The sequence below is a fragment of the Dipodomys ordii genome, unplaced genomic scaffold, assembly GCF_000151885.1.
Source record: "Dipodomys ordii isolate 6190 unplaced genomic scaffold, Dord_2.0 Scaffold13, whole genome shotgun sequence".
Taxonomy (NCBI): Eukaryota; Metazoa; Chordata; class Mammalia; order Rodentia; family Heteromyidae; genus Dipodomys; species Dipodomys ordii.
Window position 1 is genome coordinate 10656446 of NW_012267229.1, and position 13105 is coordinate 10669550.

The 13105-nt window shown below is 43.5% G+C and overlaps 1 protein-coding gene across 1 annotated transcript in view; it reads left to right on the forward strand.

Moving 5' to 3' along the window:
* The window catches only part of LOC105981452 (chromosome unknown open reading frame, human C20orf194), a 120595-nt gene that overhangs the window by 101529 nt on the left and 5961 nt on the right, over window positions 1-13105 (forward strand). Inside the window, exons 30-32 of the mRNA XM_013010641.1 lie at window positions 4864-4999; window positions 8962-9048; window positions 12794-12900. Of these exons, the coding sequence (XP_012866095.1) occupies window positions 4864-4999; window positions 8962-9048; window positions 12794-12900 (330 nt within the window). The remainder of the gene's footprint in view (window positions 1-4863; window positions 5000-8961; window positions 9049-12793; window positions 12901-13105) is intronic.

The window sequence follows — 13105 nt, forward strand, 5'->3', positions numbered from 1 at the left end:
GCCACTTCCGGTTTTCTGGTGGTTTATTGGAGATAGGAGTCTCACGGTGTCTCCTGCCCGGGCTGGCTTTGAACTGCGATCCTCAGATCTCAGCCTCCTGAGTAGCTAGGATTACAGGCGTGAGCCACTAGCGCCCGGCGAGGATCTAAAAATTTTAATGTGACCTACCAGAATGTGATGGTGGAGAAATGGACAAAGTTAAGCTTATATAATAACTTCATAATTTTTCATATGAAAGAATCACTAAACATTGTTTAAGGTAATGTTATAAAACACTATCCAGGCATGGTGGCACTTGTGTGTAATTCCTTCACTTGGGAGGTAAAATGGGAGGTAAAAAGGACACAAAACATACCTCATCTAGAAAAAAACATAACAGAGAAAGAGAGGGGAGGGGAAACAGTTTATTTAACTTACAAAAAGATAATAGCTGTTTTACAAACTGAAAATGGATTCCTAGCCTGCCACCTATCAGAAGGAAAACAGAAAACAAAGAATGTAGCTATCATATTGCCAAAAGTTGAAAGCCAAGTGCAGTGGGATACACCCGTAATCTCAACCAATTTGGAAGGCTATGCCCTTGAATTGCTTGATCCTAGGAGTTCTAGACCATTCTGGGCAACAGGATGAGATACCTTTTTTAGAAAAAAGAAGAAAGGGAAAGGGATGGAAGGAAGAAAGGAGAAAGGGGTTGGATATATTACTTAGGAGGCTGAGATTTGCAGATTGCAGTTCAAAGATAGCTTGGGCAAAAAAGTCCCTGAGACTCATCTCCAGTTAACCAGTAAAACCAAGAAATGGAGGAGTTTCACAAATGATAGAGTGCTGTCCTTGAGTGGATATAACTAAGTGCCAAGGTGGGAAACAGTAGCTTCATGCCTTTCATCCTAGCTACCCAAGAAGTGAGATCTGAAGACCTCAATTTGAAGCCAGCCTGGGCAGGAAAGTCTCTCCAATTAACTACCAAAAAACGGGGGCTGGGAATGTGGCTTAGTGGTAGAGTGCTTGCCTAGCATGCATGAAGCTGGAAGTGGTGCTGTGGCTTAAGTGGTAGACCATTAGCCTTGAGTGCAGAGAGGTTCAAGGACAGTGCCCAAGCCCTGAGTTCAAGTCCCAGGACCGACAAACTACCAAAAAGCTGGAAGTGGAGCTGTGGCTTAGAGCACAAGCTTTAAGAGAGAGAAAAAAGGGATAGCCCCCAGGCCCTGAGTTCAAGCTCCAGGACCAGCCCACACACACAAAAATCCAAAATACATAATGTGACAAAATCCAGTGTCAGTAATATTAATATGATTCATAGGATAAGTACCTATTGAAAGAAAAGTATAGTTGGGCTCCCGTGGCTCATGTCTATAATCCTACCCAGCAGAAAAGTCTCTGAGACTCCTTCTCCACTTTACCAGCAAAATGCCAGATTAGAGATTTGGCTCAAGTGGTAGAGTGCCACTGTGAATAAAAAAACCCAAGTGAAAGGCCCTGACTTGGGACTGGGAAGGTAGCTCAGTGGTAGAGCGCTTGCCTTGCATGCCTGAGGCCCTGGGTTCGATTCCTCAGCACCACATAAGCAAAAAGGCCGAAAGTGGCGCTGTGGCTCAAGTGGTAGAGTGCTAGCCTTGAGCTGAAGAGCTGAGGGAAGGCGCCCAGGCCCAGAGTTCAGGCCCCACAACTGGACCCAAAAACAAAACAAAACAGAAAGAAAGGCCCTGACTTCAAGCCTCAGTACTGGTGTGTGCATGTGCCTCCCCTCCAGCAACACAAATATATATATATATATATATATATATATATATATATATATATAGCAGGCTAATGAAGCCTCTAGATTTAGCTTTCATGTTGAACAACTCTGTGGTTGCTATTACATAACTCTGGCTAAACCTTGAGATCTGCCGCCACTTCTCAAGTGCTAAGATTAAATTTATAAACTACCATGCCTGGCAGAATGCAGTTTTTAAATTTAAAAAAATTACCAGGGAATGAAAAAAAACAAACACAAAGAGAATTATGACATACATCTAGGTAATATATTATGTGGACTTTAGTTCCTGGCCCAAAGCTATTGACAAGAAAATATTCTGAGGGGTTGGAAGTGTGTGTGACTCAGGTGATAGAGCACCTGCCAGTGAGTCAAAGCATCAGATCAGGAGTTTGAGTCCTGATCTTGGACAAAAACAAAAAAAGGAAAGTAAACCGGGCACTAGTGGCTCACGCCTGTAATCCTAGCTACTTAGGAGGCTGAGATCTGAGGATCCTGATTCAAAGCCAGCCAGGACAGGAAAGTCCATGAAACTCTTATTTCCTGTAAACTACCAGAAAACCAGAAGTGGCGCTGTGGCTCAAGCAATAGAGTGCTTGCCTTGAGCTGAAGAGCTGAGGGACAGTGCCTAGGCCCAGAGTTCAAGCCCCACAACCAACCAAAAAAACAAAAAAGAAGGTAGAAAGGATGGATCTGGAAGTAGAAGTATGGGTCAGGTTGTAGAGCATGAGCTTTGAGCAAGAAAAAGCCAAGCAAGAACACAAGGCCCTGAGTTCAAGCCTCAGTACTAACACACACACACACAAATTCATCTCTTAAAAACAAGCTGATTACAGTGCCTTATGCCTGTAATCCCAGCTAAATATAGGAGGATCATGGTTTGAGACCTTTCAAATCTCAAAGAATAATCTGGGTATGGTGATGCACTTTATTATAGTACCACTGCAAGGGAGGAATAGATAGGCAGGCTGTGGGCAAAAAACAAAAGACTCTACCTGAAAAATAAACTAAAAAACAAAATGGCAGAGTACATGACTCAAGTGATAGATTGCTTGCCAAGCACAAGGCCTTGAGTTCAAACTCCAGAACTACACACACACACACACACAAAAATATGAAACTTGAACATGGACTGGGTTTTTTGCTCAAGGCTAGCACTGTACCACTTTGAGCCACAGCACTTGTTTGGGCTGGATTTGAACTGTGATACTGTGATCTCAGCCTCCAAGTAGCTAGGATTACAGGTGTGAGCCACCAGCACCCAGCCATAGCTTGACTTTATACTATGTAACAAAATTATATTACAAAATAAATAGTGGAAAAAATAATAAATTGTGGTTAGGGGCTGGTGGCTCATGCCTATAATCCTAGCTACTTAGGAGGCTGAGATCTGAGGGTTATGGTTTGAAGCCAACCCTGGCAGAAAAGTCTGTGAGACTCTTATCTCCAATTAATCAGCGAAATGCTAGAGTAGAGCTGTGGTTCAAGTGGTAGAGTACCAGCCTCAAATGAAAAAGCCAAGTGAGATTGAGAAGCCCTGAGTTTAAGACACACACACACACACACACTCACACACACACACACCAAAAGAAAATATGAAACTTGAACATGGACTGGATTTTTTTTTTAATCAAGGGGCTTAAACTCGGGGTGGCCACTGTCTCTAAGGTTTTTTGCTCAAGGCTAGCACTGTACCACTTTGAGCCACAGCACTTGTTTGGGCTGGATTTGAACTGTGATACTGTGATCTCAGCCTCCTCAGTAGCTATTATAGGCATTAGCCTCCAGTTCCCAGCTGGCTTGGATTTTTTTACATTAAGGAGTTTGTTAGTCACTACTTTTTAAGTGTCTTTACATTAGAGATACTCAATACTAAAATACTTTGGGGTGAATATTTGAATAGCTAGTGGACGAGGCAGGAGATGAGCTGAGGAATGGTAGAAATGAAATGTGATTGGTCAGTATTGACAATTTTTCAAGCTCAGGTGATGGGACTCTGTTGGTTTATACATAGGTACTTGTCCTATATGTATTACTGACATCTGCTTTTGTTACCTTGTTTATTTTTTATTCTATTTTTTATTTCTTTTTTGTTGTTGTTAGTTGTGGAGCTTGAACTCAGAGCCTGGGTGCTGTCCCTTTTTCACTCAGGGCTAGCACTCTACCACTTTGTTTGTTTGTTTGTTTTTGCCAGTCCTGGGGCTTAAACTCAGGGCCTGGGCACTGTCCCTGAGCTTCTTTGGCTCAAGGCTAGCACTCTACCACTTTGAACCACAGTTCCACTTCCCGTTTTCTGGTGGTTAATTGGCAATAAGAGTCTCATTGGGGGCTGGGAAGGTGGCTCAGTGATAGAGTGCTTGCCTTGTATGCATGAGGCCCTGGGTTCAATTCCTCAGCACCACATAAGCAGAAAAAGCCAGAAGTGGCGCAGTGGCTCAAGTGGTAGAGTGGTAGCCTTGAGCTGAAGAACTGAGGGACAGCGCCCAGGCCCAACGTTCAGGCCCCATGACCAGCCAAAAATAAATAATAAATTCTTTTTAAAAAAAGAATTATTGAATACCAATAGTGCAAAGGATTGTATATCAGAAATGGTGTATATACTCTGATCATAACTATGTAAAAATAGGAGTCACATGTTCAGTTTTTAGGCTGTGGTAACTTTTCTGACTTTTACATTCTCTGTGGTCTCATGAGTTTTATGTCTAGATCTTCACATAAAATTGGGAGTGGTGTGATGGTGGCCCAACCACATCTTTGTTCCTGGTCTCCCCCCCCCCTTTTTTTTTCAAATCATTCTCTGTGTGAATATAACAGCTAAGTGCCTGATGTCTGTGGTCTCAAATGGCAGAGGTAAATGGCACAGGGATGTGAAGAGACTCTGTGATCAGGAAATGTAGAGAGGAGCAGAAAGCTGCAATTCAGATAAAAGAGGGTAGGAAGTGAAGCAGTTGCAGGGCTGAACCTAAGATGCTGCAGTTCCTAGAAGTAAGACTGAATGGTCATGTCTGCATCAGAGTCTACTGGAAGGAATGGTCGGTCAGAGGAAGGAGTCCACAGCCCATCAGGACTCTGAAGGCTGACTGATTATTCTTGGTTCTATTCCCCAGGTCTGGTTAACAATGTGGTGTTCACCAGTCACACTATGGAGCAAAGGCACCCTCTCCTTGTGCAGCTGCAGAGCCTTATCAGGGCTGCCAACCCTACCGCAGCCTTCATTCTTGCAGAAAATGGGATTGTTACCAGGTAAACTTCTGCAAACTCTACAGAACCAGCCACTTTCTCAAACATAGCTATCTGCCTGTGGCACACAGGGTCTTTAAACTGTATTTAAGACCTAAGCATTATAGAAGTTAGTTTTTGAAGTGCATTGATACTGAAAAGCCACCAAGAAGACCTCATTTGTCAGTATCCTATACTAGTATAAGGAGTTTTGGGGCTGGGAAGTTGGCTCAGTGGTAGAGCGCTTGCCTTGCATGCCTGAGGCCCTGGGTTTGATTCCTCAGCACCACATAACCAAAAAGAAAAAACCCGGAAGTGGCGCTGTGACTCAAGTGGTAGAGCACTAGCCTTGAGCTAAAGAGCTGAAGGACAGTGCCTAGGCCCAGAGTTCAGACCCCACGATCGGACCCAAAAAAAAAAAGGAGTTTTTGTGTTGGTGCATTCACATTTTCATACATTGAAGAATAGAAATCCACACTCTCTATAAAGGTGTCTTATGTTGATTTGAGAGAAGTTGTATAGAGAACATAGAGTAATGATCTTTTTGCTTCACAGCCTTGGATTTAAATTACACATCAAAAATAGAGAAAACTGTTATATTGCAGTTTTGTTTGCTCAATTAGTTTGTTAAAAGGTATATGGCTTATGCCAGGCACTGGTGGCTCAAGCCTATAATCCTAGCTACTCAGCAAACTGAGACCCAAGGATCTTGGTTCAAAGCCAGCCCCGGCAGGAAAGTCCATGATCTCCAATTAACCACTAGAAACCTGGAAGTGGCACTGTGGCTCAAGTCGTAGAGGGCTGGCCTTGAGCTGAAGAGCTCAGGGAGAGCACCCAGGCCCAGAGTTCGAGCCCCACGACTGACAAAAAAAAAGTACATAGCTTTTTATATAGTTTTGACTTCTCAAACATTAAAGGACTGGGGATGCAGCTTGATGATACTTGGTTTTTTGTTTTTTGTTTTTTTTGGTTGGCCATAGGGCTTGAACTTGGGGCCTGATTGCTATCTCTGTGCTCCTTTTCTCAAGGCTAGCTCTCTACAGCTTTGAGCCACAGCACCACTTCTGGTTTTCTGGTGGTTAATTAGAGACAAGAGTCTCACAGACTTTCCTGTCCAGGCTGGCTTTGAACCACTATCCTCAGATTTCAGCCTCCTGAGGATTACAGGTGTGAGCCACCAGTGTCCAGCAGATTCAACATAGTTACACATGTGTGAGGTCTGCGTTTGGTGTACATTGACACACACACATCTATACACACACTCATACAGTAAATAAGCATGGAAGAAAAAAACAAATACTAGCCAAAACACTGAATCTGTGCAATTATATTCAAAGAAATAATCAGGGGCTAAGAATGTGGCTTAGTGGTAGAGTACTTGTCTAGCATGCATGAAGCCCTAGTTTTGTTTCCTTAGTACCATATAAACAGAAAAAGCCAGAAGTGGCGCTGTGGTTCAAGTGGTAGAACTCTAGCCTTGAGCAAAAGAAGCTCAGGGATAGTGGCCAGGCCCAGAGTACAAGCCCCAGGACTGGGAAAAAAGAAATAATTCAAGTAAAATATTAACGTAATTCTCTTGAAACCCTGGCTCCACTAGAGAGAAGATTACACATGTGAAAGGCAAAAAGTGAGAAGGGATCTTTCAAGTGTTTGCTCAGAATTGAGGATACAGTAATGAATTTGTTAATTTTTGTAATGTATGTCCCTTAGCTTTCAATGGAAAGAGAATAATGCCACAATAACAATGTACATCCCTACCTTTAGATCTTAGTTTCTAAGTACCAATCCCTATCAAAAGATATCAGGACTCCTTGTAGGGCAGATAGCATGTGTAGGGCAGGAAAAATACAAGGTAAGCCTGGTCCATTTTATGTCAGTAAACGAAGGAAGTACTCAAGATTAGTGGAGATGTGTGGGAAGATAAGGGAACTAAATTACAAGTTCCCACAAGAGCTGGACACTGGTGACTCATGCCTGTAATCTTAGCTATTCAGGAGGATGAGATCTAGATTGAGGTTTGAAGCCAGCCCAAGCAGAAAAGTCCACTAGACTCTATCTTCAAAATAACCAGCAAGGAGGCTGGGAAGTTGGCTCAGTGGTAGAGTGCTTGCCTTGCATACCTGAGGCCCTGGGTTTGATTCCTCAGCACCACATAAGCATAAAGGACAAAAGCCGGAAGTGGTGCTGTGGCTCAAGTGGTGGAGTGCTAGCCTTGAGCTGAAGAGCTGAGGGACAGCGCCCAGGCCCAGAGTTCAGGCCCCACGACCGGACCCAAAAAAAACCAGCAAGGACTGTGAAGGTGGCTCACTGGTAGAGTGGTCTCCTTGCATGCATAAGGCCCTGGGTTCAATTCCTCAGTACCACATAAGCAAAAAAAGCTGGAAGTGGCCCTGTGGCTCAAAGTGGTAGAGTACTAGCCTTGAGCTGAAGAGCTGAGGGACAGTGCCCAGGCCCAGAGTTCAGGCTCCATGACCCACCCTCCCCCCACCAAAAAAAAAAAAAGTAAAACAGCCAGCAAAAAACAAGGCTGAAGATATGGCTTAAGTGTTAGAGTACCAGCTGAGCAAACATGAGTCCTTGAGTTCAGACCTTAGTACTGCCTGTCAAAAAAGCTCTCACAAGTCAAATTTGGTATAATTTGAGTGCAATAAAGAACAATAATAATAATGCACTATAGTACAGTGATATTAAATATGGGGAGAGGACTGGATAACAAAGCCCCCCTTTTTTTTCCCAGTCGTGGGACTGGGAAAAAAAGCACTAACAAAGCCCTTTTTTTGTAGAAACAAATAAGGATTGACAGTTCAGTGATTGATGGTCTTATGTCTTCAAGAACCTGGGCCAACTCAGCACCACAAAACAAGAAAAAGGAAATCATTTTGTGGCTGAAAATGTATGGGGGAAAAAGATGTCTACTAGACTTCCAGAACAGACTACTAATCACTCACAAAGAGGAAAACTACCCTTACATCCTCAAGTTTGCCTAATGAGACATTCTGTTATCATGTGACTCCAGGCTGTCAGTCATATGAATACCACCTGGGGATTAAATTTAAGCAAAACTATTTAACCTGAATCTAATTCTGAGGGAACAGTCAGATAAGTCCAAGTTGTTGATGTGACAGCCCATAGCCTGTGGTTCAGGCCTGTAATCCTAGGTACTCAGAAGGCTGAGAACTGAGGATTATGGTTTCAAGCCAGCCCAGGACACACCCAGACTTTTTTTTTTATGTCGGTCATGGGGCTTGAACTTGGGGCCTGCGTGCTGTCCCTCAGTACTTCAGCTCAAGGCTAGTGCTCTACCATTTGAGCCACAGCACCACTTCCGGTGGTTTTCTGGTGGTTTATTGGAGATAAGAATCTCACAGGCTTTCATGCCAGGGCTGGCTTTGAACCATGATCCTCAGATCTCAGCCTCCTGAGTAGTTAGGATTACAGGCATGCCATCAGTGCCCAGCCAGAAACTTTTATCTTCAATTAATTACCCCAAAAAGTTTCTGATTCAGGGTGGGGCCCAAGATTCTACATTTCTAACCAGCCCCCAGTGGAAGCACTTCTGACTATACTGTGCAGTGGAAATGCCTTGAACGTGATAATAGTATTGTTGTTCTGTAAAATACTTTCTTCAATTTAAGAAATGTATACTCAAGAGTTTTGGGTCCTTCTCCATGCAATTGCATGCATGCTTATATGTGTATGGATTATGAGAGGGAGAAAAATGTGCAGGTTAAGGTTGTTAATCTTTTTTTTTTCCATTCCTGGGCTTGAACTCAGGGCCTGGGCACTGTCCCTGAGCTTCTTTTGCTCAAGGCTAACACTCTATGGCTTGAGCCACAGTGCCGCTTCAGGCTTTTTCTGTTTATGTGGTACTGAGGAATCAAACCCTGGGCTTCATGCATGCTAGGCAAACACTCTACTACTAAGCCTCATCCCCAGCCCAAGGTTGATAATTAACTAACCTGGATCTTTTCTGTATGTTTTTGAAGGAATGAAGACATTGAGCTGATTCTCTCAGAAAATAGTTTTTCAAGTCCTCAGATGCTACGATCTCGATACTTAATGTACCCTGGCTGGTAAGTATCATCATTGAAAAATAGCTAACTTTTTTTTTGTAAGCCTAATGATTTATTTATTGATAGCAAAGCAAGAAAAAAAAAGTGAAATCACTACTATGCTCTACAAAGAAGATAGTTGTTAGCTGGAATGCCCTGCCAGGATCCCTGTAGTCTATGTCTTAGGCTTCAAATTGGGAGCCATCCTAGATGTTGAGATTTAGGGAGTTATCTGTGGGCACAATGCTACCCAGTATTTTCTCTGGTGAGGGCAAGGTAACTGGCATGGCACAAGGAGTTCTGTCCTTCCCAGGTAAGAGTGTAACTAGTCTACCCTAGGTTTCTATCTGACAGGTAGGCTCAATGCCAAGAAGGTCCCTTCAGAGGTGAGTATGCAGTCAATCCATTGTAATCATACTCTGTCAACATCACCTAAACAGTCAGGTGTGAGCCGGGTGCTGGTGGCTCATACCTATAATCCTGGCTATTCAGGAGGCTGAGACCTGAGGATTGCAGTTCAAAGCCAGCCCAAGCAGGAAAGTCTGTGAGACTCTTTATCTCCAATAAACCACTAGAAAACCAGAAGTGGCACTGTGGCTCAAGTGGTAGAGCACTCCCCTTGAGCTAAAGAGCTGAGGGACAGCGCCCAGGACCAGAGTTCAAGCCCCACGACCGACAAAAAAAAAAAAAAAGGTGTATGCTAGGTATTGTTCTAAAACTATACTCTTCAATGTGGTCACTTCTACCTACATGGCTATTGACTGTAATATAAATTAATAAAAATGAAATAAATGTAGAACCAAGTACTAGTGGCTCACACCTGTAATCCTAGCTATTCAGAAGATTATGGTTCAAAGCCAACCCAGGCAGGGAAGTCTGGGGAAAGAAGGGAGGGAGGGAGGGAGGGAGAGAGGGGAGGGAGAGAGGGGAGAGAAAGAAAGGGAAGGAAGGAAAGGAAGGAAGGAAAAAAAGGAAGAGGGAAGGAGAGCAGGATGAGGAGGAGAGAGAAAGACAAAGTGAAGGAAGGAAGGAAGGAAGGAAAGAAAGGAAGGAAGAAAATTTACAGCCAAGTACTTACTGGTGGTTCACACCTGTAATCCTAGCTATTCAGGAAACTGAGATCTGAGGACCGTTCAAAAGCCTTCCCTCGTAAGAAAGTACAAGAGGCTCCTATCTCCAATTAACCAACAGAAAACTGGAAGTGGAACTGTCTCAAAATGGTAGAACGCTAGCCTTGAGCAAGCAAAGTTCAGGGACAGCGCTCCAGGCCCTAAACAACAACAACAAAAGGCCCACAACAACAACAAAAAAAAAAAAACAGAATTTAGTCTCTGTCACACAGCCATATTACCAGTATGCCATGGCTGCCTATAGTTTACAGCTATATTGGACAGCTCCAGAACATTTCCACCACTATAGAAGGTCCTGTTGGACATTGCTGCTCTAAGAGTTCTACCTGTGTTCTCAGTTAGCCCTTATACCAAAGCTGTGAAGTAGATTCCATTTCCACATTTTGTAGATAAGGTAACAAAGGCAACTAAGGTACAGCTAAGCTAGTAAACAAAAGAGCTGGATTTCAAGCCCTGTTATCTGGTTCTTGAGCTTGTTTTCCTAACCCTCGAGCTACACTTGGCCTTGTACAAATGGACAGTTCTGTCTATAAGTTTAGAAGGAATTTTTTATATCCTATTACAATTATATTGAAAGGGAAATAATGAAAACACCAGTTCTCAGTTTAAAAAAAAAGTTACACAAACAAGCACACTTTTTACACAAACAAGCACACTTTATGGCATCAGGAACAAAGTTTAAATATACGGAGACGTTCCTGTCTACCAACCCAACTATTGTAATTCTCCCCAACTCTCCGAAGATAAGAAGAAGGAAACTTGTGTGTTTGTTTGTGGGACTTGCATTCTGGGCTTGGGCACTCTCACTGAGCTCTTCAACTCAAGGTGAGCTCTCTACCACTTGAACCACAACACCACTTCCAATTTTCTGATGGTTAATTGGAGATAAGAGGCTCACAGACTTTCCTGTCTGGGCTGGCTTTGAACCATGATCCTTTGAGCTCAGCCTCCTAAGTAGCTAGGATTACAGGTGTGAGTCACCAGGGCCCAGCTAAAAGGAAACTTTTGAGGACAAAAGTGTTTAAGCCTTGGCCATAATCAATCTCTTCTTGTATCTAGATTATATTTGTTATTCTTAGTTCTTGAAGGCACTCTCTACATCCTGTATACTACCCCTCTACCACCAATTGGGTATAGTAATCAAAATCTGCTCCAGGGCTGGGAAGGTGGCTCAGTGGTAGAGTGTTGCCTTGCATGCATGAGGCCCTAGGTTCGATTCCTCAGCACCACATAAGCAGAAAAAGCCAGAAGTGGCGCTGTGGCTCAAGTGGTAGTGTTAGTCTCGAGCTGAAGAGCTGAGGGACAGTGCCCAGGCCCAAAGTTCTGGCCCCACAACTGACAAAAAAAAAAAAAATCTGCTCCAGGCAGTGGTGGCACCTAGCATTTAGGTGGAGGCAGGAGGGTTGACAAGTTGGATGCTATATATTGAGCTACATAGTGAATTCCAGGGTAGCCTGAGTTATGTAGTGAGACCCTATCTCAGCACCAACAGTAGTAGTCACTCTCTTTTTTTTTTTTTTGGGTCCCGTCGTGGGGCCTGAACTCTGGGCCTGGGCGCTGTCCCTCAGCTCTTCAGCTCAAGGCTAGTGCTCTACCACTTAAGCCACAGCGCCACTTCCGGCTTTTTCTTTTTGCTTATGTGGTGCTGAGGAATCGAACCCAGGGCCTCATGCATGCAAGGCAACACTCTACCACTAAGCTACCTTCCCAGCCCTAGTCACTCTCTTTTAAAGCAGATAAAAAAATATAAAATTGGAGATTTTCATCAATATCTTTAGAAGCCTCTGATTTGAGTCAGATATTTTCCCAAATCATGGCTAGTGTGCCATTCCTTATTCTTTTTGGGGGGGGGGGTACTGGTTACTGGGTACTGTACCTGACCTTTTTTGCTAAAGGCTAGCACATTACCACTTGAGCCACACCTCAATTGGAAATAAGAGTCTCATGGACTCTTTCAGGCTGGGTTGGAACCATGATCCTCAGATCTCAGCCTCCTGAATAGCTAGGACTAAAGGTGTGAGACATTGGCACCCACCTCATTTATTCTAACAGGATGGCAGCAATCAGTCTCCTCTTTGTTTTTATAGTTTATTCCTCTCCCACTTAGATCAAAGTCACCACTTAGAGTGGATAGGCTTTGGTTAAAGCACATGCTCATGTATAGGGATCCTCAGCCATTTCCCTCCCACAGTCTTGTTCTTGTAGACCCTACTCAAGACTTTCCTAGTAAAACAGTTTCTTGCTAATATTGCTAGTCCCCAATGGTACAGTAAAATAGACACATTCACTTTTTTTTTTTGTCGGTCATGTGGCTTAAACTCTGGGCCTGGGTGCTGCCCCTCAGCTCTTCAGCCCAAGGCTAACCTTCTACCATTTGAGCCACAACATCACTTCTGGTTTATTGAGTGGTTTATTGGAGATAAGAGTCTCACAGACTTTCCTGCCGGGCTGTCTTTGAACTGTGATCCTCAGATCTCAGCCTCCTGAATAACTAGGATTACAGGAGTGAGCCACTGACTCCCCCGGCTCACATTCACATTTAAACAAATGTTTAGTATACAAAATGGTATACATTAGGGGAGAATCATACAAGATAATAACACTGTTAAGGCCCAAATACTTTTAACTGTTTTAAGGTATGAAGGAAAATTTGATTCTGGATCCGTCTTTCCACTAATGGTTCAGATCTGTGTATGGTTTGGTCGACCCCTGGAGAAGACTCGCTTTGTAGCTAAGTGTAAAGGTGAGTGTTGACTGGAAAAGGTCCCTGGCTCCAGTGAAAAGGCACCCAAGAGTTGGTCCTACCTCCTGGAATCATTTCAGTATTCTGCATGCTATTTCTTCTCTCTGCTATTTTTTTTTTTGAGTCCAGTCGTGGGGCCTGAACTCTGGGCCTGGGCACTGTCCCTCAGCTCTTCAGCTCAAGGCTAGCACTCTACCACTTGAGC